This window comes from Chrysemys picta, chromosome 5 (genome assembly GCF_011386835.1).
Source record: "Chrysemys picta bellii isolate R12L10 chromosome 5, ASM1138683v2, whole genome shotgun sequence".
NCBI classification, from domain to species: domain Eukaryota; kingdom Metazoa; phylum Chordata; order Testudines; family Emydidae; genus Chrysemys; species Chrysemys picta.
The window spans coordinates 28599577-28624596 of record NC_088795.1 but is presented as its reverse complement, the minus strand read 5'-3'; the positions used below and the strand labels follow the sequence as shown (position 1 = coordinate 28624596).

Sequence of the window (25020 nt, the reverse complement as noted above, 5' to 3'; positions counted from 1 at the left end):
TCCGGGCTCTAAAGGCCCTGCCCCTTCCGGTTGAGGCCCCACCCCCTGCTCAGGACTCCAGAGTACGGGTAAGTCCTTTAAGTTACTTTCACCCCTGCATATGAGACTGTGACAAACTAACTAGCATCCCTTTATTAATTATAATATTACTGTATATATTATTTGTATTATAGATCAGGATGCCATTGTGTTAGGTGCTGCACATACATAGAATAAAAGTAAAAGTCCCACAGAAAGAGACAGACCTGCCTGAAGAGCTTACTTTGCATTGTTACTTCCTGAATTTGAAAGACCTTTACAAATGCTAAAAAGAGTGTTTTGTAAAGGGCTTTGAGATTCTCTGCTGAAAGGAGCTAAACAAATGCAGAGTATTATCATCAATAATAAAAGGTTACCACTAAATTTGTCGAAGTCCAAAATGTAGGTTTTGGCCGTTAGAACTTCTTGGTGTATAAATTTCAAGGCTACAGGATTCAGCCCTGCTCACATAAACTTCAATGAGAATAGGATTGAGACCAGACTCTCTTTCAATAAAGTCTGTACTGGGTAAATAAATCTAACTCTCTAAGTGTAACATTAATCAAATCAATCCAGGTGAAAAGTTAAAATCTGTGTGGAAATTTCAGTAAAATTTGTATTGCTGGCGCTATATACAGTACAGATGATAGAGACTAAAAGAAACAATTCAAATTATTGACTTTAAGGTTAGGTGTATAACTTCACTTTACTAGTACAGCTCACTGGTATTACATATTCAAGAAATTCAATGAATTGTGAATAAGGGATTCTTTTAGCACTGGACATCTGCATAATGACTACTTTTTGGAACGTTAATAAGAGATCAGTTCAGAATTATTTATAAGAGTGGGTCTACTGTATTAAAACGCAGTCTCCCAGAGCTTCACGTTACTTTTAACTTATTTTAGCACAGTTTTGCTTTCACCAGCTGCAAAGTAAAGCACCAGTATATTTCTCTCATCGATCTTGTTGCCAAGCCCTCTTCCCTTTCACCAACTGCACATATATACCAAGAGGAGGCTTTCCCTTACGGATTGATCCTGCTCTCTTCAAAGTCAACATATAATACCAAATATATCTGTGTCCTGCCATCACCAGGCAAGTCAACAGAGTCCAAGCCAAGTGAAGATGTATCTCTGTTCCTGTTGCTTAGTATTTGATATGCAGCATGAACAGCACCTTTATTATTTTGCTAGGCCATAGAAACATGTATGGGATTAATAGAAGTTCATTGGTAGTTTACCATGGAGTTAGAAACAGTTGCTTTTGTGAACTAGAATATTTAATATTTCTCATCTCAGGCAAACAAAAGGTTGAATAAATCATGGGAAGTACAGGGAAGGAAGTACAGAAAGGGGCGGAGATGAGTATTGAAAGGGGAGGAGTGCTGAGGTAGGAGGGGACAGGAGAGTGGAATGAGGGAAATGCTAGCTACTATTTAAGGCAGTGTAGGCTGCTCCCTGGACAGACAGACTTTTGTGGGCTGTACCTGTGGAGCTGGTAGCACTGCTGATCTGAGCACGACTCTTTGAGCCCAGACTCCTTCCTGAGAGAGACTCCAGAGGGGAGGAAGATGAGCACTGTGGGCAAAGTAAGACAATGGTGTACACTTGTTTGGTGCTGATTTCCAATCCTCCTATTTGATTGCATAGCATGGGTACATCTGCTCAGAGTGCTGTGCAGGTACCACATGGTGCACTCTTCCTTTGCAGCAGTGACAAGGGTGGCTCATGTCCCCTGCTCGGGGCACTGTAGAGCGCAGTAAGTGGAGAGTAAAGTAAGGGATGCTGCAGTCCTGGTGTTCCCTTGATTTCACTGGGGATTTGGGGGGAAGACAGACCACACAATTGGGATGGAGAGTAGCAGGGTCAGGCTGAGAGCAATACTCCTGGGCTGCAACGTAGGGAATGTGCACCACTGTGCAGAGAAGCTGTTTCTGAAATTAAGATGCACAGAAAAGGGTTTTTATTAAATCTAACCTTAAAAAATTGGACTAGGACAAAATGTGGCAAATCAGAGAATGGAGCACATTCCTGGTACATGTGCTGCCCCGACATAAGCCATGGTTTGACTTTTATTCCCTGTTATTTTGTTGTACTGCGTACCTGGTCAGAAGTATAACTCTTTCCCTGGAATGTTAGTATGGCTTATAGTATATGAATGTTACAGATCTAGGGCTAAGTGCAGCATGGGGCCCAGTCCTTCAGTCTTAGTATTATTTATTATTACTTGGTTAGCGTTAACAATATACTCTGCAAAACAGAGTGGTGTACAGCCTCAAGTTTGCTAGAAATCTGTTTGTTGCTCCTAAGGAAGGAGTGGGGCAAACATGGCTTGGAACAGCTCTTAGGGGCCATTACATCAGTGGAATTGTTGAAATGCAAAGCACTGCAGAAGATAGGGGCCAGTGCATGCATAAGGGAAAACTTCCTTTGATTTAAATGCAAGCAGGGTTAGGTCCTGACAGTTACACCTAATAAATTATTTTGCAAGGCACTCTCTTTCCATTAACTCTGTCCAAGTTCACATTTCTCCAAGAAACTTTACATTTCAGTAAAAATATAATACTAATAGGGAGAGTTATGATGAAATACTGGATGATGGCAACAAGAAAAAAATAACAGGACAACAATGGTTGCTAACTGATTGCAAGATTCCATTCCTGACAGTTATAAGCCAAGAGGAATTCATTTCAACAAACTGTGCTTGAGGCTGTTCCACAGTAAACCAGAACCCTAATTTAAATAGTTGTTAGAAGTGAAATTAAATTAGGACTGCAGTTGAGTTAATGTTAATTGTTCTATTAACTGAACAATTGTTCAGTCAGATTGTTAGATTATTCCTCTGAAACACCTCGGTAGCTATGTCTACAAAGCAGCTGAAGTTCTGCAATCCAGAAAATATTGTTTTAATTTAGCTGTATATTTGCGTCCCATATCTGTTTTTTAAATTACATTTTAAGATTTAAAGGATGAAAGCTAAATTGAAAGCCTCAGACTCCTAATTTCCATCAAACCTAATAGAATCTGGATTAAAATTCTATATGAAAAGTTGATCATACAGAGATAAATATAGTCTGTCTTTTTAAAGTATTAACGTAGCCCCCCATAACCACAGTATCTGAAGTCCAGATCCACAAAGGGACATAGGCACCTAAACCCCAGATTTAGGCTCCACTGCAATCCACAAACGCTCCTAGGGTGCTACTTAACTCTGTAGGTGCCTAAACTCACTCAGCACCTACACTTGCTATCAAAGTTCCCTAGGCACTTAAGTTTCTACCTCCAGGCATCTGCACTATACTATGCTGTGAGGGGATCCAAAAGCTGAATCTCACACGCCTTAGCTTGCTGGGACGTGGCACAGTTTAAACATTGTCCCTGACTTTGGATCTCCTGGCATCCACTCCTGGCGCAGATCTCGTATCTGACATCCCTCTAGGCAGTAGGGACCCTGCAGTCCAACTGCTTAGGCCCAGAAACTAGTGTATTCTCCCTCAAGCCTCCCCAGCAGCTCTTGCACATTCCCCAGGATCCCACCCAAGGGGTGAGCTTTCTGGTTTACAGCTTACCTCCTTAAGGGTACATGACAATGAAAGCCCACAGACACACAGACAGGTTTTGCAGAGGATTCTAAACACCATTACTCTTTACTTCACCTGAGAGATACACCATTCTATACAAAATACTAAACAAACCTATATGTATTTCCCCTGCCTCTGTTTCCCCACCACTCTGGACAATTCTTTGGGCAAAGTCCAGAGTCCTCTATAGAGTCCAGGTTCCTTTCTCTGCCCCCCCTCCTCCTGCATATGGACTCTCTTCTCTTCTCTTCTCTTCTCTTCTCTTCTCTTCTCTTCTCTTCTCTTCTCTTCTCTTCTCTTCTCTTCTCTCTCTGCCTCTAAAATGGCAGCTGAGGGACTCTCTTTTTATAACCTCCAGCCTCCTTTGGCAGGTGACCACAGAACCCTATCAGGTGACATCATTGCCAGGTGACCTCTCCCTCTGCAAATCTGTCCTCATGGACAGGAACCAGCCTTATGTCTCACCTGAATAAGTGATCATTTAAGATCTAAAGACTGACCTTGTGGTCCCTGGTCTGGTAAGTACGTGCTACAGCCCTGTCAGCAAATGATCCACCGAGAGGCATTCCATGATACAACAGTTTCATAATAGCAAGCAGAATTCATCAGCTGCACATAGACAGAGTCCCCAAATTGTCACACACTACACCTTGTGCTTTCAGTGCAAAGCGAGTGAAAAGTGGAAATAAAATGCTACCTTTCTGACCTGGTAGCATTTTTACAAGACTTTGCACACTAATTGTTCTGATGTCAATTACTACACAAGGTGCAGGGCAACCATCAATCAAGCCAATAGGCTGAAATTCACACCCCTGTGCGGAAGGCCAGCACAAGGCCTACCCAACCACTTAAATCTCAACTAAAACCTAATCCCAACTCTGGACTGTTCCTCGGCACAGCTGTAACCCTAACCCTGTAGGCCTGTGCTGGTCCTCTGCACAGGGATGAATTTCACCCATATAGTTGGATTTTGCAATGGGTTTTAGTAAGTCAGTCACAGTTCACTCAATTTTTTTTAAATTCTCAGTCATTTAAAATGATGCCAGTTGGCAGCTCTGATTTCTATGCTTCTTAGCTGGCTAAAAGAAAAAAAAAAAGTAAAATGTCATTTACAAAAAGTGCACACATTGACTCAAACACGGTGTCTTTTCTCAGCTATTTTTGAGGACACAACTACCCAATTCAGGCTGCTCTAGTTAGAATAGTATCTGGATACTGTCACTAGAAATCCTTCTTTCTAAACATCAATTCATAACTTAAACAAATTAACTTGGAATACAGGGTCTCAGCCAAAAGTAATAACTCTAAACAGCTAAGGGGTAGATTATTGAATATTTCTAGTTGTACAAGTCTTAAAAATAGAAGCCAAGACTGCCTTATAATATTTGTCAAAAGAACAGACTGAATATCACCTTCCCTTCCCAGTGCAGGATTACTCTTGGCATCTTGGCAGAGCAGCCTTAAAACTGACAACCAGATACAAGTGGATTCTGCTGGTGTAGGTGAACCCCCAGGACATATAGGGCTTGCTCTTGCATAGGGGGTATGTCAGGGCGTGGCCTGGAGAAGGACTGGAGGCATGGCTAGAGCGTCCTGTGCTCCAGATAACCCTAGCTGCAGAGTGGCTCCTGCCTTTCATTCATTCAGCTATTTTTGTGTTTTATATTTAACTTCCTTCTTGCCGATTGTCAGTAGCCAAAGTAACATGCTTTGTATATCTATGCCATATTCAGTGGCGTGCTGCATTTTCACTAAAGTCTTCACAAGCAGGATTCTATAGGTTTCCATGATTCTGGTTCAGCTCAGATAACCGGCCCTGTCCTGTTGTTCTTACTCATTCAAGACCTTTTGTCTGTGTCAGGACTGAAAGATCAGGAGCGATAACAGCTTCAGTAACTTAGAAAGTTATTGTCATACTATAGGCCAAGAGGTTACTAAAATCACAGTAATGAACACATGTGTTAGATGCTTACAATACTATAGATTTCTTTCTAAAAACCTATTACCACAGACCCTGCTCTGTTTGATTATAACAGCTGCTCCCGGTATTATGGGTGCAGCAAAGCAGCTCCTTATTAGCACCAGTGTTCAAAATCCCAAGGAAAATGATTAACTATTTTTCCACATAATTTATCTGTATGTATTATAGTTCTTCAAAGATTCAGATTTGCCCTCATTAGCCTGTGGCTCCGTGTTTGGAGATTCTTAAAATGCTTAAGCTTTAAGGAGGAATTAAATTGTTGAACACATTTCAAACAACGTAAGAGTTATTAGAAGGCCATATTCCTGTATTCTTTACTCTGGCAAAGCTCACTTCATGTCCATCAGTGGCCGCTTGGCCTCAGCAAGGAATGAGAGACACACATGCTGTCCTACCATGGGAGGAGTGTGGGGAGGAAAGAGTACTCAAGCTGCTGTGACTTTGAACGTTTTGGATTTCAGTCAGATCCCTCCAGAGAGAGGCATTTATGACACTGTGGAGAGGAAAAGAGGAAAAGAGACAGGGCTGGAAACACCAGCAGACTCAACGGCTCTACAGAGACCTTTGAACAGAACCAGCAATTTGAGTTCCCTTTCCCTTCCCCAGGCAACATGACTCCCTTTGGAGCTGTGCTGCTATTGGTTCTGCTCCCTCTCCAAGTGGTTAGAGGGTACAAAAGAGAATTAATTCTTCTTTATTCAGCAGTTATTTCCCCATGGATATCCACATGTCCTGAGAGGTGCACATTGCACAGAGTGGCTACTACTGGCTTCACCTCAAGCCACAGAGGCCTGACTATACATGAAGTTCATACAGAAGAGCTGCCATGATCAATAGGGGCTAAGTCGTAGCATGACACTGATCCTGCTCTCCCCCATCACCTACATGATGCACACAATTCAGGGTTGTTATGCTCTATTTTGCCTCTCTTCATCTAGTATGACATAGAAAAGGGGAGTGGATGGCCCTATTGCATTTGGGTCATAGTATTTATGATACTTCTGTATCAGAGTAGTAAGACTTAATGCATCTACAATGTAAATAAAATGGGATGGAAACATAAAGGGCAAATGAATAAAGATTGGAACATTATTGTCTTTCTAAACAATGCAGATTATTTTGTATCTGAATTCCAAATTTGTCACAGACCTCAACTTCAAGCTGATTTTATATGGTATGGATCCCAATTCTGATTTCAGTTACACCAGCCTTTCTTCTGGGGACCATCATTCATAGAGTCCAAGGCCAGGAGGGACCATTCTGATGGTATAACACAGGCCAGAGAACGTCCCCAAAATAATTCCTAGAGCAGATCTTTTAGAAAAACATCCAATCTTGATTTTAAAATGGTCAGTGATGAAGAATCCACTATGATGTTTGGTAAATTGTTCCAATGGTTAATTACTCTTATAGTTAAAAAATTATGCCTTATTTCGAGTTTGAATTTGTGTAGCTTCAACTTCCAGCCATTGGATCATGTTCTACCTTTCAGTGCTAGACCAAAGCATCCATTCTTAAATATCTGTTCCCCCTGTAAACAAGTCGCCCCTTAATCGTCTCTTTGTTAAGATAAATAGATGGAGCTTTTTGAGCTATCACTATAACACATTTTTTCCGATCTCTAGTCATTTATCATTTTTGTGGCTCTTCTCTGAACCCTCTCTATCAACATCCTTCTTTAACTGTGGGCACCAGAACTGGACACAGTATTCCAGCAGTGGTCACATCAGTGCCAAATATGCAAGTAAAATAACCTCTCTAATCCTACTCAAGTCCCCTATTTATGCATCCCAGGATCATATTAGCTCTTTTGGCCACCCTGTCACAGGGGGAGCTCATGTTCAGCTGATTATCCATCACAACACCCAAATCTTTTTCAGTCACTGTTTCCCAGGTTAGAGTCCCCCCATCCTGTAAGTATGGCCTACATTCTTCATTCCTACTTGTATACATTTACATTTAGCCATATTAAACTGAATATTGTTTGCTTGGGTCCAGTTTACCAAGTGATCCAGATCGCTCTGAATCAGTGACCTGTCCTCTTCATTATTTACCACTCCCCCAATTTTTGTGTTATCTGCAAACTGTATTAGTGATGATTTTATGTTTTCTTCCAGGTCATTCATAAAAATGTTAAATAATGTTGGATTAAGAAGCAATCCTTGTGGGATGCCACTGGAAACACGCCTACACAATGATGATTCCCCATTTACAATTTGAAAATGATCAGTTAGCCAGTTTTTAATCCATGTAATGTGTGCCATGTTCGTTTTATATCGTTCTGGTTTTTTTTTTAATTAAAATGTCATGTAGTACCAAGTCAAACATCTTACAGAAGTCTATCTCGTTGACACTATTATCTTTATCAACCAAATGTATATGTTTACCCAAAAGAAATATCAAGTTAGTTTGAAAGAATCTATTTTCCATAAACACATGTTGATTGCATTAATTACATTATCCTCCTTTAATTCTTGATTAATCAAGTCCCGTAGCAGATGCTCAGGATTGATGTCAGGCTATAATTACCCAGATCACCTCTTTTACCCTTTTTAAAAACTGGCAGAACATTAGCTTTCTTCCAGTCTTCTGGGACTTCCCCAGAACTCCAAGACTTACTGAAAATCAACATTAATGGTCCAGCGAGCTCCTCAGCCAACTCTTCTAAAACTCTTGGACCTGCTGATTTAAAAATGTCTAGCTTTGGTAGCTTTTGTTTAACTTCCTCTATAGATACTAGAGGAATGGAAAGAATGCCATCATCACCATATGATGAGAATATATCATTTGTTTGTTTCCCAAATGCAGAACTGAAATATTTATTGAACGCTTTTTCCTTTTCTGCATTATTATTGATAATTCTACCATTTCCATCTAGTAAAGGACCAATACCATGGTCAGGATTCTTTTTGTTCCTACTATATTTTTAAAGCTCCTTATTGTCCTTAACTCTGTTAGCCATAGATTTCTCCTGGTCTCCCCTTGCTTCCCTTATCAATTTTCTACAATTCCGAACTTCTGATTTATATTCATCACTATCAGCCTCCCTTTTCTTCCATTTGCTATACATTTTTATTATTTTTTATTTTTCATTTATTTAAATTAAATTATTCTTGATTCACCCCAGGATGAATGAGATCAGGATCTTGCTCTTCATTTTTCAACATGCAGTGTAGAGAGTGCAATAAAGTAAAATCTTTAAATCTGAAATGTACTTACTCCTTTCCAAGGTTATTAAATGCAAGGCAGCCATTGCCTGGGAAGCAGGCAACCCCTTTTCTATTGAGGAGGTTGAAGTCGCCCCACCCAAAGAACAGGAAATTCGAGTTAAGGTAAGCGATCTAGATTGACACTGGTGTAAAACTAGAGTAGCAGAGCAGTGAAGGCTATTACATTTGAAAGAAGCAGTTAAGATTCACCAATATATCGTGGCTGTGCAAAGCAGTCATAAACATAAACGTAAACAGCTTAAAAGCCCATTTATGATGGGTTGACAGCTGCTTTGTGTGGCTGAAGTGGGGCAAAGCAGCCAGAGTGCACTGTGTTCCCTAAATCATGATAATCAGATTTAATTCACTCTGTGTGTTGCTTCTCAACAACAACAAAAAGAAAAAGGAAGAGAATGGTCGTACATTTGGGGCTTGTTTGTCTCCAAATGAGGGCATTTGGAGGGCATTCAAATGTTTATTTTCTACTGGACATGTTGACAATGGTTGGGTCGTGCAAAACCACAATGCTAATGAAATTCCAGTGCTTGGGACTATCCAGGCAATAGCTCAAATTTCCCATCAAACTTGGTGGTATTGCAATGGTAAGAGTAGCTCTCTAATTTGATTCAAGTCACAGTTGTAATTCTCCATTATCAACCTACAGTGTGAATGTAAAGGTGTTACTGCCTTGCAGATTGTTGCCACGGGGGTGTGCCGTAGTGATGCTCATGCTGTAAGCCCCAGTTTTAAAGAGGGTCTTTTTCCAGTCATCCTGGGCCATGAAGGAGCAGGAATTGTGGAGAGCACTGGACCAGGAGTGACTAAATTTAAACCAGGTACTGAGATATTAGCTATACCATTGCAGTGTCAGGGCCTTATTCGCCATTCGCACACAAGGGCTATATGTTGGTGATGCACTGTTGAAGTCAATGATTTATACTGGTATAAACTGCTGAAACCAGTGAAGAACCAGGCCTTCTACCAGGGTAGAAGTTTAAACCTCAGTGGTTATACACTGTGGAGGATAAAATGCCAGAAGACATGGCACTAGTAAATTTGTTTTAAAAGAGTGCATATAAACTGAACTCCTCCTACACGCCCCCCTACATGTGATCGGGGATATGATTACTCTCTGTAAATACATTGCGGAGGAGGACGGTAAACACCAGCGAAGATGAAGAGCTATTTAGGCTGAAGGACAATGCTGGCACAAGAACAAATGGGTATAAACCAGTCTTGAACAAATTCAAGCTGGACATTAGAAGTTTTCTAACTATAAGAGGGCTGAAGTTATGAAACAGCTTCCCAATAGGAGTTGTGGGGCAAACAATTTAATTAGTTTTAACAAACAGAGCTGGACAAATTTATGAGTGGGACTGCATGACAGGGTTGCTTGTGATGATGGGGGCAAGGTTCAGCAGCCTGATTGTCCTTCCATTTTGTCTTACATTCCTAAAATCTCATGCTTTAGGACTCATCCCTTTGGGTCAGGAAGGGATTTCCCCCTCCCAGTTTATTCGGAGGGATGGGAGTATCTCCTTATTCTAAAACAGCAGAGATGGCCACAGCTGGATAGGGTGGGCTAGTACACGTTGCCAGTGGCATTGGGATTTCTTTATTTTTGCCTTCCTCTACAGCATAGGGGGCAGGTCACTTACTGGAATCATCTGGGTATATCTCACTTAATCAGTTCCTAGCTATTGCAGGGGCCTCAGACACTGATGCACTTCAATCCCTCCAATTCTCTGCTTGTAGCACATAATAGTTTAGTTTCCGGAGGGCTGTAATATTTTAGTCTAATTTTGGTTGTTGGGTTTAGTACAGGGGTGAGCAAACTTTTTGGCTCAAGGGCCACATCTGGGAATAAAAACTGTATGGCGGGGCATGAATACTCAGAAAATTGGGGTTGGAGTGCAGGAGGGGGTGAGGGCTCTGGTTGGGGGTGCGGACTCCGGGGTGAGTCCAGAAATGAGGTGTTCAGGGTGTCGGAATGGGCTCTGGGCTGGGGCAGGGGAGTGGGGTGCAGGTGGGGGTGAGAGCTCTGGGCTCGGGATGAGGGGTTTGGGGGGCAGGAGGGTGCTCCGAGCTAGGACCGAGGGGTTCGGAGGGCGGGAGGGTGATCAGGGTTGGAGCAGGGGATTGGGGCATGGGGGGAGGCTCAGGGGTGCAGGTTCCGTGCAGCGCTTACCTCAAGCGACTCCCAAAAGCAGTGGCATGTCCCTTCTCCAGCTCCTACACAGAGGCGCGGCCAGGCGGCTCTGCACGCTGCCCCATCCGCAGGCGCTGCCCCTGCAGCTCCCATTGGCTGTGGTTCCCAGGGCAGCGCTTGGGGTGGGGGCAGTGTACAAAGTGGAGGCTCCTGGCTGTCCCTACATGTAGGGGCCAGAGGGGGGCCATGCCACTGCTTCCAGAAGCTGAGTGGAGCGGCCCCCAACCCTGCTCCCCGGCTAGAGCTCGAGGGCCAGATTAAAATGGCTGGTGGGCTGAATCCGGCCCACGGTCCGTAGTTTGCCCACCCCTGGTTTAGTAGGTGGGTCTGGGTGTTGTTGGTGGGCTGTTATATACAAGAGGTCAGGCTAGGTAATCTGGTGCTCCTTTCTGGCTTTGAGCTCTAGGAGTCTGTGACAAGCAATAACTCTGATTGTAGCTAATGGAGATAGGATTACAGTTGTTTAGGATTTGAGAAGGAAAGACCACAAAGCAATTCACATGGCTCCTGCTGGAGATATGTCCCCTTCAGTTATTGTACACAGAAAGAACAGAAAAATATCTGCAGAGTAAACTAGAAATAGAAACTTATGCTGCCTGGCCAAAGAACTCTCGGTGTATTTAGATTGAACAAACTGGCCTCCACTGCTCCCGTTGCTGAAACACCCAAGTTCTATCCTTTTCTTCCCTCTGCCCATATTTTTTTGCTGGTTGAAGTCACTGATCCAGAATTTTCTCCACTCACAAGTTTGAAAGAACAGCTTCTGAAACTGATGCCCTTGGGGATGGTTGGCAACAAGTAACTGATGAGTGTCACCAGGGCTGTCACTACTCCCTAGATCCAAAGCTAATCCTGCCATGCCCAGTCTCAGGCAAGGAGGTTTTTTCTTTAAAGAGAGGTTAACAAACAAACACAACACAGTCCTAACTCAGCTCTTAGTCCCAGGCTTCAGGGTCCCAGCCTCTCTCCGCTCTGCTCCCTCCCAGAGCAGCAGCTACAGGGCTGTGTCCCTGGCTCTCGGACTAGGGTAACCAGATAGCAAGTGTGAAAAATCGGAACAGGGATGGGGGATAATAAGCACTGATATAAGACAAAGCCCCAAATATCAGGACTGTCCCTATAAAATCGGGACATCTGGTCACCCTATTAGGGACCCACCCACAGTAGCTAGCTCAGGGGTGGGCAAGCTACGGGCCACAGGCCGGATCCGGCCCCTCAGGGCTTTGGATCAGGCCCGCAGGATTGCCCCCTGTGGCGCCGCGGGCCACGCACCACTCTCAGCAGTGGCCGGCCCAACATCCCTGCCGCCCCCGGGCTCTTGCCGCTAGGCACCGTCCCCCGCAGCTCCCATTGGCCGGCAACGGGGAACTGTGGCCAACGGGAGCTTCGGGGGAGGTCCCGGAGGCACAGCAAGAGCAGCACACGCGGAGCCCTCCCCCAGGGGCCGCAGCGCTTCCTGGAGCGGCGCGGGGCTGGGGCTGGGGACAGGGCAGGCATGCAGGGAGCCTGCCCTGGCCCCGGTGCATGCCTCTGCCATCCTGGAGCCCGAACCCCTCCTGCACCCCACCTCCCAACTCCCTACCCTAAACCCCCTGCCTGCACCGTGCACCCCTCCTGCACCCCAACTCCCTGCCCTGAGCCCCCTCCTATACCCCGCACCCCTCCTGCACCCCAACCCCCTGCCCTGAGCCCCCTGCTGCACCCTGCACCCCTGTGCACCCCAATCCCCTGAGCCCCCTCCTGCAGTCTGCACCCCTCCTGCACTCCGCACCCCTCCTGCACCGCAATCCCCTGCCCTCAGCTCCCTCATACACCCCACACCCCTCCTCTGCTCCAATCCCTTGCCCTGAGCCCCTTCCTGCACACCACACCCCCTCCCACCCCCTGCCCTGCATACAATTTCCCCACCACATGTGGCCCTCGGGCCAAAAAGTTTGCCTACCCCTGAGCTAGCTCCACTCCAGTACAGCTTCCTCCTTAGGGCTCAGCCTATCTCAATTCTTCCTTCTCCCTGCTGCCTATTAGCAGCCCTTAATAGGCCCAGCGGTAGCCCAGACCTCTTTAATTATCTTCATTGGACTTACCGACTCCAGTCCAGGGCACTGGTCTCAGTCTATCCACAGAGACCAGCTAACCTGTGACAATGAGCAAAGCAGGTGGCTCTTCCCTCTCTCATCTGATGATCAGCTATTGTAATGCTATCAGGTTCCCATTCCCCTCTATAACCTCTGGGGCATTTTTTTGGTGTTGTTTTTGGGATGGGAGGTTGTTTTGTTTTTACACAACTGCACAGTGATGCAACCTTCTCTTTTCTGGTTTGCTGCATCACTACTCTGAGTTCATCCAAAATGTGGCTGCTAAAATTATCTTCTTTGCCCGCTGATCTAAACATCTCACCCTCCCTTTGACTTCCTCCACTGTTTCCCATGTGCCTAACAACCAGAATTTAAACTTCTTGTGCTCCCCTTTAAGGCTCTACCCAACTCAGTTCTGGCTTTCATCTATATCATTCCTTGCCTCCCTCTGATTATGCCAGTCTCTGTGCCCTGTCACTGTCCAACTCCCAGCTCTGTGCCTTCCCCCATGTTGCCCAAAATACATGGAATGCCCTTTTCACACCAAGCCAACACCTCCTCACTCAAGTCCTTCCTAACTGCTCACAAGAAGTATGTACTGGAAATCAATTAATAACTAATAATAAAACTCACTCCCTTTTGTGGGTTGCCCAGTGCATCCTGTTTCCTCTGTATATACTCTCCAGGACAGTATCTGTCAGCTGTCCTACCATCACAAGGTCAGTCGATACAGTCCCAGCCTGGAAGAGATGTAGAGCTGTTCCTGTGTCTAGTGTGTGAGAGGGAATATAACAACACCTGGATTATCATTCTGCTAGGCTAAGTCACAGAGTCACATACTGAGTGGAAAATAGACATTCAATGTAATATGGAGTAAGTAATGTTGTTAGAAACAGTCAGTCATGTGAGCTAAAATATTGAATGGAATATTTAACATCGCAAGCAAACCAGAGGTTGAGTAACTAACAGAGAATTATCAGGGGGTAGCCGTGTTAGTCTGTATCCACAAAAACAACGAGGAGCAGAGAATTAGACATATGTAGGGCCTACAGAAGTTCCAAGAATGGAGAATTTGTAGGGCTGGGCCTATGAGACATCCAAAAAAAAAAAAAACCAACAGCAAATTTGGTAATAACTTTAAACCAACAATATCTAATAAATATTGATTTTTCTAGGTGACAAGGTTATCCCACTCTACGTCCCTCAGTGTGGCCAATGCAAGTTCTGCTTGAGTCCAAAGACCAACCTTTGTGAAAAGATCAGGTAGGAATTGCAAATATTTTACCTTGCAGGGAGCAGTAGGAGAGGCTTTTCCATTGGGCCACAGCTGGGGAGGGGCTGAGAGGCAATCATGGAGGCAGTTACAGTTCCATGATTCTCTGGGCAGCTTCATCCTGGGGACTGCTCTAACTTTCATGAGCTGGGATAGGCCATCCACCACCTGGCAGTAGCTGGAGCACCACATGCTCTAGCCATGCCTTATCCCTCCTGCCCCTAACATGTCTCTTACACTGGGGTGAGAATGATGGTATAGGAGCCAGCTACACTTCTTTATGGGTCTCCCGCCATACAGGGAAAGACGCTGCAGGGAAATGCGGGGGCTTTCCTCTCCCTTTTTGTGCCAAGAGGAGTCAGGTCAGAGAACACTTCACTTTCTAGTCATCTTGCTTGCCAGACACTTAGAAAGTGTAATGAATAAAACATTGGTCTTTGCCAGCTTTTAAATCCAAGTAATAGCCATAGGAAATTTATTCTCAAGTATCTAGTTAAAATATGTGACTGTTGGGAGCCAGGTAGCACACTAATCTAGCAGAACATTTGGAGACCCCAGTTAAAATCCTTGCTCAGGACAGACATGAAAATGAGTTTGATGGTTGGTCTCCTCCTAAACCAGGGGTGGGCAAACTACGGCCCGGAGGCCACATCCGGTCCTTCAGATGTTTTAATCCAGCCCTCAAGCTCCTGCCAGGAGCAGGGTCGGGGTTGGCCCCGCTCCGCATGGCTCCCAGAAGCAGCAGCATGTCCCCGCTCTGGCTCCTATGCGTAGGGGCAGCCAGGGGGCTCTGCACGCTGCCCCTGCCCCAAGCACGACCCTGCAGCTCCCATTAGTCTGGAACCACGGCCAATGGGAGATTCAGGGGTGGCACCTGCGGACAGGTCAACGCACAGAGCCGCCTGGCTATACCTCTGCGTAGGAGCCGGAGGGGAGACATGCCGCTGCTTCCGGGAGCTGCTTGAGGTAAGCGCTGCCCGGAGCCTGCACCCCTGTCCCCCTCCTGGGCCCTAATCCCCTGCCCCAGCCCTCCGAAACCCTCAGTCCCAGCCCAGAGCACCCTCCTGCACCCCTAACCGCTCCTCCCCAGCCCCACCCCAGAGCCTGCACCCGAGCTGGAGCCCGCACCCCCCCATCCCAACCGCCTGCCTCAGCCCGAAGCCCCCTCCTGCATCCTGAACTCCTCATTTCTGGCCCAACCCCAGAGCCCACTCCCCCAGCTGGAGCCCTCACCCCCTCCCACACCCCAACCCCCAATTTCATGAGCATTCATGGCCCGCCATACAATTTCCATACCCAGATGTGGCCCTTGGGCCAAAAAGTTTGCCCACTCCTGGCCTAAACTCTACTGTTCACATTCCACAAAGACCAACTCACCATTTGGCAAAATTGACAAACTTTGTTCAAGTGCAGTAGCAGAAGGACGGTGAGTCAGAGTAGGGGGACGCTGACAGCAGGGGACAGTGAAGTATAAATTCCGGTTTTGTTGTTGTTGTCTCCCTAGCAAAATTAAAACACCTATTTCTGATCAAGACCTGATGCCCGATGGTACCAGCAGGTTCACCTGCAAAGGGAAGCAGATTTACCACTTCATGGGGACTAGCACCTTCTCTGAATACACTGTTGTAGCGGAAACCTCTCTTGTCAAAATTGATGCTGCTGCTCCCCTGGATAAAGTCTGTCTGATCGGCTGTGGATTTTCCACAGGTTATGGGGCTTCCCTCAATACTGCCAAGGTGAGCTAATTAAGGCTCAACTACTCACTGTAATAACATGAATAGTCCCTTTGATTAGGAACTTGTTCCACATGATTGTAATGAATTCAGTAGGTTTACTCACATGAAAAAGTGAGCAGTATTGTCTCTAAAGGTTAATTTTAAAAAAAGAATTTGCTCTTCTGGAACAACCATTTTATATAGTATATATAATGCATGTATAATGTAAAATAATTTTAAAAAAAGTTTTACATAGTGTATTGTTACTGTATTTCTATATATATATACACAGCATTTTATATATTTTTAAAATCTTTAGTACAGTTCTAGTTTTAAAAACAAAACCGTACTTGGCAGTTTACATATAACCTCAGTTTCAAGTTTCCACATTTCTGGTGTTAATTAATAGTAATGAACACTAAGCCAACATACCAAGTTCCATTTGAGAGGTGTGGTCTGGGTGAGTCATGAATCGAAGGTCTTGATATCAAACACACAAAAAGTGGATCATTTCTTATGTTTTTCAAACAATAAAAAGGATATGGCCCCATCCAACCTGGGCATTTGATGTGGTTTATTGACATGAGCCGGAGATCACAGACAAACATTTAGAAAGCTCCTTTTGTCTCCAGAGTTCTAAAGCCATTCCCTAACCTTTCTTCTTATTGCAGGTGGAACCTGGGTCTACTTGTGCTGTCTTTGGCTTGGGAGGAGTCGGCCTGTCAGCTGTCATGGGCTGTAAAGCTGCTGGAGCTTCTCGGATCTTGGCAATTGACATCAACAAAGATAAATTTTCATTGGCAAAAGAGTTAGGAGCCACCGACTGCCTCAATCCTCAGGATTTCAAGAAGCCCATTCAGGAGGTTATAACTGAAATCAGCAACGGTGGTGTCGATTTTGCAATTGAATGCATCGGTAATGTTGCTGTCATGGTATGTGTCATGTTCTTCTGCACCAGATATGGACTGGTCACAGAGCTTGCTTATGCACACCAGATGTGTTCACCATAAGATCCTTTACTGCTTTGCCAGGTATGGCTAAGGTTAGCTTTAAATAAGGTATTTTACACACAGTGCCACCTAATGACTGAACCGTATAACACAGTTTAGCGTTCCACTACAGTATGTATATTTTGGTCTAGGTCTGTGCTCTGTTACAGCAGTAATAGGTGTGATAAGAACACTTAGATGGGATAAACAGTCGGATATATTGAGATTTTTGTTTTTATTAAAACAGACAGTAATCATTCATTACAATTAAATACCCTCCAAGTGTTATGTTCTAAAGATCCTCCCAATAACTGTCTCCCCCAATGGCTCTTCTTCCCAATATGGTACACTCCTGACATGGAACTTACAAGAATAAAGATGCTAATATTAAATTTCTATGGGTTGTACAGTGCCTTTACAGCGGTTACTGAAGGGTGCACTTCCTAGCTGCAACTTCCTGAGGTGTTGCTTCTGAGGCAAGCAAAATGTCCCAGGGAGCTCACAAGGCACCTGTTGTTGCTGCACGCTTTAATGGAGAACAGGAAACCGGCTCCTTTTCGGGGATGGATTCTTAGCATGGCTTTTGCTGTCAGAATTCCCCTCTTCTTTCAAACCTGAAGAACAAGGAACAAGATTGTTCCTGGCCCCTGCACAGAGACACAAGAAGGTCCTTGTGCCCTCTTCCTCACTCCCTGGTACCTAGCTCTGTGCAGGTTTGTGATCTAGCAACATGCCTTCATCTGGCCACTGCATCATATGGAAAGCCAAAGGCAACCTCACCTATTCCCACTAAATGCCAACTCAGACACTGCCCATCCTGCTGTTTGGGAAAGAGAACCATATAAGCAAGCCATTACATAAAGCATTTCCATTCAGCATCTTCTCCAGTGCTCACTAGCTTCCCCAATCAACAAGGTCTCCAGATCAGGCAGCAAATCTGTAACCTCAAAGTTCAATTTCCAGCCCTCAATAACACAGACTGAACGTAAGTTCTCCTCACCTTTATATGCTGCCCCCAACGGGGTGCATACAAAGTTATCCTATACACACTTTTGGAATTGTATAGATTCATATGGTGCCATTTCACAAGCCAGAAACATTTCTTTTTGAAGCTATTACATTACTCAATCTTTTTAATTATTTAGTAATTACTAACTTCTTACATCCTACTTAACCCATACAGACTGGTACCAAGTATACCACAGAGCTGCAACATTTATCCTATCTCCCAGCAAAATTTTGGATTCATGAGTTAAGAAATCATGGGATAGCCTCTATAAACCAAATTACTGTGTCACATGAAGTATTATCATTTACAAGAATATGATTCCAGTGCCAAATTCTGGTTCTATTCAACCCAATGAGCGTACTGTCATGGTCTTTATTAGAATCAGGATTTGACTTTTAATGCAAATGAAATAAGACTGAACTACTAAAACAAGCATAATTACAGTAAAATATCATAGTCTTTAAGACAGGTGATCATGGTATTGTTCAGGTAAGACTAAACACAGTTCTGACTTTTTGGAGGGCATAGAGTTCATGCAATCTTTCTGCATAATTATGTTAAGTCAATCTTACTTGTTTTGCAGATTTTCAGAACACCTTTATGTCTAGTTGAATTGCAGTGGTGGGGAGAGGGATCTTTTCATTTTAAGCACCTTCGAACACATTTATTGCCATGATGAAAACTACCATTTTTCCTGTTCTTTGTTTTCTGGAAATTAGCCAGTTTCTGATCCGTAACAGTAATTTACCTCTTACCCCAGGGCTAGTATCTCAGTCCTCACTCAAACTCCCATTAAAGTCCATGGAAGTTTAGTGAACTATGAACTGAGTAAGGGCCTAAAGTCTGACCCCACAAGCAGTAATGAATTCATCTTCTGCCCTTTAAATCTGAGTTTGCTTTGTCTTTCAGAAAGCTGCCCTGGAGTGCACCACGGTGGGCTGGGGAACTTGTACGATTGTTGGAGTGGCTTTGGGTGGACAATCAATCCCGGTTTTTCCAATGCAGCTGATAATGGGAAAGAAAATAAATGCCACTTTCTTTGGAGGTCAGTTTTCCCACATAGTTTAGCCAAAAGGAAGCGGGAGGGTGGAAGAACAGTTATATCCATCTCATCTGAGATCTAAGATATATTTCCCAAAACATGATGGCCATTGTTTTGCCACCACATTTGGCAAAATATAAACAAACAAAACTATCTACCATCCAATTCAAGAAAATTAATCCAAAATTGCACAATCTTGCCCCCTTTTCAGACAGCATTCTTGGAAGCCAAGCTGTTTGCCATCTTCTATTTTTATAGGAAAAACAGAATGTTTCCATACAAGAGAGTAACCATAGCAGTGAGACATTTCACAAGGGGAGAATGGGGAGAGGTATCTGGAGCTGCTGAAGCCTTTGAAATTTAGCAATTCCAAAAATTGCAAGTCCAAGATCTAGTATATTCACCCTACCTTTTTATATAGCTGTGAATCACTGTAATTATGTTCATCAGAAAAGATTGGAATTATTGGTCCGCAGGGAGCACTTCACCCCTGAGCTTCAACCACTACATTAGCTCCCTACTGAACCGTGGATCAAATTCAAGTTCATCGCCCTACCCTTCAAAAATTTCCACAAGCAGATCTATCTGACAAACTGCATCCTCCTCCACCACAAAGATAACTGTGCTCCTCAAAACAAAAAAAGCTATCAGAGTCAAACCTCACGAGGACGGGAGACCGAGCTCTCTCAGCAGCCAGCCCAGGATTTTGGAACTCAATTCCTGAAAGGGTCAGGATGATCATGGATCACTGCTTTCAGCTTCCAAAGGCACAAGCCCATCTCTACACCCTACCTGCCTTCAGCAATAATAACAATTAACACAACAAGCCAAGTAAACAACACAATTTAACTTTCAGTGTCATAGGAGGGGAGAGAGAACCATAAGACAAAGAATCACAGGAGTAATTCACCATGGCAGAAGTCCAGCACAAGGACTATTCACCACTCACACCCTCAAAGCAAAGTTTAAGTGGGACTGAACTGGTGCACAGGCCTCATGCTGGCCCTCTGCACAGTGGTAAATGTCACCCACTTGATTACTTGGTTATGGTCTTTTAAGGCTCAGATGCCACAATGATGAACATGGTATAAATATGTACCTCAGGAGTCTAAATGGCTATTAAATAAGATATACCCCGAAATCAGTTAAGGATATTATTTATATTGTTGTACATACAAATATTATCAAACTTGTAGATCTTCAAAAACAAATTACTATTCTAAATTATACAACTAGTTTTAGAAGTGGTGGCTCGCTTCCTAACAGATTAGAGAGACCAGGCTCTCCATTCTGTGAAATGAAGTATGTGAATGACCCCTCCTGAGTTGATGACATTTTGCCTACAATTTTATTTTTCTGTGCCAAATCCTCATTGACTTCAATGGCCATTCCACATATGGAATGAGAGTAAGCTATGACTCTAAATGCTTTTTTAATGACTGACAGCTCCATAAACTACAACCTTGTATACTTCATGGTTTAAGCAAGAGAGAGTCTTAAATAATTGTTCTGAACTTAAATTAATTTACATGTATATTCTCCTACCTGAAAACTGTTGTGCCACTTGATAATTCTAGAAGTAACTGGAGAGAACAGGGGTAGTTTAAAAAACCTCACCGGAAAAAATATTCAAGTTGAGCGCTGATTTAATGACCATGCCGCTGTTACTTTCCTCTCCTCATAGAAAATACAGGTGACTTTTTTCATGGCCTGGGCTTTGCCAGGGAATACCAGCAGATCCAGGATGCCAGCTGCCGCCCATAGTGGAAAGTGCAATGAGAAGGATGGGTTGAGATGACATAGGCTGCCTGCATCCTCAGTCCCCACAGGGAACCTGGAGGCAGCCAGCACAGCCCAGAAATTGTGATGGGCCTGCTTAGGAGAGGACATAACAAGTGTGCCTAGGACATGCGCTGATCCAGAATACCTCTTGGGAGCCTTTGGGGAGAGAGGTACCATCCGTAGAGTCCCTGCCATAAATTAATCCTGACCTCTCCCAGTGGAACTCAAGGGGAGAATCACAGTGCAAATATCTCCTCCTGGAAGTCAATCTTCCCAAAGACACAGTTGCAGGAGGATGCAGATTGCACTCCCTCCTGGGCCAGAGGAGGCAAATCAACTCCACTTAAGAATGACTTTGGTCTTTTCAATGAAGTGCTGACCACACATGTACTTCCCTGACTAATTTTCTGTTGCTATTCCTGAACCAAAATTATCTTTTTTATGACCAAGTTATGTAAATACAGCCTGTTTGATTTGGGGTGTTATATGCTTTGTTGCAGGTTGGAAGAGTGTAGATTCTATACCAAAGCTGGTGTCTGATTATATGGCAAAGAAATTCAGTTTGGATGCCTTGGTGACATACACTCTGCCATTCGACAAAATCAATGATGCTTTTGATCTTATGTATGAGGGGAAGAGGTAGGTTGTTATCAAGAAATTAAATCAGCCTTATCTTTGCTGATATAGCACCTTCAAAACAAAACATCATTAAAAAACCCAGCAAAAGCCTTATTCCTGCTGCTCACTTAGCGAGGCACAACTGATAGGGTGATCAGATAGTGTTTTCAAGGGGCTCCCCCAAACAGTTTCCTAGTCAGCCCAATGTATCAGGCAGGGGTTCATGTGCTTCCATAGAGGAGGGTAGAGGGACTGGGAAATCTACATTTAAATAAAATACTTTCTTATAAACAAAACAAAAAAGGAGGTATCAGCACTGAGCAAACCAACCTTTTTTTTTTTTTAAGCTTTTAAGTTACGCTTTTGCTGGAAATATTTATACTTTATTCCTGAGATATATACTGAGTAGACTGATAGCATAGCACTGTGTTCAACTTGTGCAATTTGAAGGGTGCATGTGAGGGGACATTTTAGAGGCGCCATGGCCACTGCCATCTGGGCCAATCTGGCCTATTGCAAAAGCCAAAATTTGTCTTGCCAAGTATTTTAGTGACATTCCACCACAGGATTATGTTACTTGTGGCACGGACAGGTTTAGCAAAGAGGAGGTGACTCTATCCAAGGCAGGGAAACTAGCCCAAATTCCCCTTTGCTGTGGGGACAATTTTAAGAGGGACCCCAAGCATCCCCTGCACCCCATCAGAGCAGCAACCTCTGAATCCTAGCACTTCACCCTCCCAGCACAAGAATAGTTTTGCTAAGTCGGTCAACAACTGACAGAGGTGGGAATGGCTGAGTTTAAACAGAAGCAGTCACGTAAGGTAAAAAGTGAGCATTGTCCATATGTAGATGTTATGCACAAATGTTAAATAAAAAGTTACAAATGAACAACGCTGATAAATTTTTCTATTTTCTGTTTGCAGCAACAGAACCGTCTTGGTTTTCTAAGGATTCAACTTACATTTTTGCAGACTCCCATATGAATTTAAGCCTTATCCTCAGGCTGCCTCACTGCTTAATGACTCAATTATCTTTTCTTTACATATTCAGGAAAGTACCTATGTTCAGTACATGATAATATGGAATAGGTAGAAAGTAAAGGTCACAATAGACAGTAGCTGTAAACACAGACATAAGTGTGTGGAAGTGTACGATACCAATACATAATATTTATACATGGATGTGTAAACAGTGGGTCACTTTAGCGCAACATGCTTTTTTGCTAACACTGCTGTTATTTTTGATTTGTATACGGAATCTAATCTAATATTAATGAAATAATTAACTATATAAAATGTGTTTTTTAGTTTTTATGCCAAGAGTTTTCATTCCATTCCATTTCTGTTGGCATCGTCTTGCAGAAAACTACAAACAGCCTCAAAGTGACTAAGGGTTAGATCCACAAAGGGACTGAGCATTGTAAAGCCTAACTTGCCACCCAGTGGTATCCTCAGCCCTGAGTTAGGCATATAGATTCTCTATACAATGCATGGGGAGAGTTAGGTACCTAAGAAAGGGATTCACAGAAGCCAGCACGATAAGTGAGTGGGGAACTGCTTAAGGTAGCCAGTAAGAAATGCTGAGAAGAAGAGTGTGGCCTAAGCCCTGCTCCTTCAGGGAACTTAGGCACCTAACTCCACTACTAGGGATTCACATTCATGAACCTTCTGGAATTGGATGCCTAAGCCAGGCCAGCCCTTTCTCCCAAAGGGAAAAAAACAGAATGAGAGACAGAGATACCCACTCTATCATAACCAATAACGCAGCAGTTAGGGCACTCACCTGAGATGTGGGAGGACTTGAGCATGGGTCTCCCCTATCACAGAAGAGTGCCGTAACCACTGAGCTATTAGGCATTCTGGGGTAGAGCACTCAATCTCTCCTGTTGAAGTGGTGGAGGGGGCAGGAGTCAGAGAAGCAGATACCTGAGACCAGGAAGGGAGAGAGCCGGCAGCTGCTGGGAACAGGGAATCAGGCTGCTGCTGGAAACAGGAGGGTGGTGCGTGTAGTTACCATCTCCAAAATTACTTCATGGGTGCAGGAGCTCTTTGCATCATCACAAGAGCTCCTGCAGTGGGGGGGGGGGGGCACAGTCATGTGTCTCAGGATAAAGGCATGAGACTCGGCAATACTGTGTCTATGTGGGAAAGCTATGACAGTATAAGTTAAGGTGTGCATTTAAACCACTGTGTTATATCAATATAAACCCGTGTAGACACTTTTATTCCAATGTAAGAGGGCTATTTTTGGTTTAGCTTGTATCACTTGGGAAGCTGTGCAAACAAAACCAAAAAAGCCACTCTTATCCTGGAATAAGAGTGTCTACACAAGGTTTATACTGGTATTACTATATTGGTTTAACTATACCAGTTTAATGATAAAACTTCCCTGTTTAGGCAAGCCCCCAGTGAAAGTTACAGAGGAAATATCCAGGACCTCACTTTTATGACAAACATTTAAATAACATCAATGGCACTGATCCTGCAAACTCTATGTACATTCTTAACTTTCCACCAATGCAGGGCCACTGGAACTACTGGTGTTGGAGATACGGCATCCCTCCCGGCTCCAATAATAGGAACTGAATGCAGAGCTTCCATCATGTTTACAGTTTTGTTAGCTTTCAATATTCCCACTATAAAACTTGCTCCAGCACCCATGTCCCTGTACCGATACTGTTGAATTATTCAGGGCAACTGATTTATTCAATTCACATTTAAGCATGTGCATACGTTCTTTAGGACCAGGGCCTAAAATATTAACTAGCACATTAACATCTCACTTCTGTGTTATAAATAAATGAATTCTAATCTCCATACTATTGAGTATTACTGTCGAGTTTTGCAAATTTGACTGAATAACCAATTTTGTTTTATTTAGCTGCATGTCATAAAAGTAACAACTATCTAAAACTAGGTAAAAATAAATATTACTATTACAAACAGCAGTCTTTGTCACTGGACTTTATCACTAAATTTTACAATTATTATTTTTTTAAAAACATTAAAGTTTTAAGAATTCTGTAAGTGCTCCTGTGAGGAAACGTTATGCAATTAAGTTAACATTTCACACAAGTTATTACAGTGACATCTACTGCTCATTTTATTTTCTCTTTGGTACAATTTGTTATGGTTTAATTTTCTTAAGATGCAGGACTAATTTGATTTTTTCATATTACAAACACACGGCAATTTGTTTCCAGTAGACTTATCCGATTACTAGCATTTCCTGGGTCTGTGTGTGTAAAAAAATATGAAACTTCCTAATCCTCTCCTTCTGAGCCAATAGGAGTTTTGCTAACATTTCATCAACTACAAGTTGCTCTTACAGTACATCATATTGACCACTGATTGGTCAGGGCCTTGGATAAAACACAGGTTGTCAATATATAATGGTAGAGTTCCCCAGATCATATTCCGTTTCTAAAATTTCTTTGGTTTCTGGGTTGAACAAAAATCATATTTAAGGCCTATCAAAGACTTTAAGATATATATGAATTAATCTCCATTGGGAAGAA

The 25020-nt window shown here is 43.5% G+C and overlaps 1 protein-coding gene and 1 long non-coding RNA gene across 5 annotated transcripts in view; one reads left to right on the top strand and one right to left on the bottom strand.

The window, feature by feature from the left end:
• LOC135983892 (uncharacterized) overlaps positions 1 to 25020 on the bottom strand; it is a 63828-nt gene that overhangs the window by 35588 nt on the left and 3220 nt on the right. The window contains exons 1-2 of one of the 4 annotated variants that reach the window (XR_010601717.1): positions 15726 to 15857; positions 13709 to 13844 (exon numbers count right to left, since the gene is read on the bottom strand). The exons of 2 other annotated variants lie outside the window; for them this stretch is intronic. This is a non-coding gene — a long non-coding RNA (uncharacterized LOC135983892). Of the gene's footprint in view, positions 1 to 13708; positions 15858 to 25020 lie in introns of those variants that run through there. One more of the 4 variants, XR_010601715.1, reaches the window with a different exon arrangement.
• On the top strand, positions 1415 to 24450 carry LOC101948797 (all-trans-retinol dehydrogenase [NAD(+)] ADH4). Its single transcript, XM_005278478.5, has 9 exons — positions 1415 to 1609; positions 8813 to 8914; positions 9486 to 9627; positions 14251 to 14338; positions 15853 to 16084; positions 16735 to 16995; positions 18971 to 19106; positions 21386 to 21524; positions 22427 to 24450. The coding sequence occupies exons 1-9, from the start codon at positions 1592 to 1594 to the stop codon at positions 22449 to 22451; spliced, it is 1143 nt and encodes a 380-aa protein (XP_005278535.1). The 5' UTR covers positions 1415 to 1591; the 3' UTR covers positions 22452 to 24450.

What these genes read in the sequence shown, in the direction of transcription:
- LOC101948797 (XM_005278478.5), top strand. An exon ending in TCGGTAATGTTGCTGTCATG is followed by an intron (nt 16,996 to 18,970) that starts GTATGTGTCATG and finishes TTTGTCTTTCAG; the next exon opens with AAAGCTGCCCTGGAGTGCAC. An exon ending in AAATGCCACTTTCTTTGGAG is followed by an intron (nt 19,107 to 21,385) that starts GTCAGTTTTCCC and finishes GCTTTGTTGCAG; the next exon opens with GTTGGAAGAGTGTAGATTCT.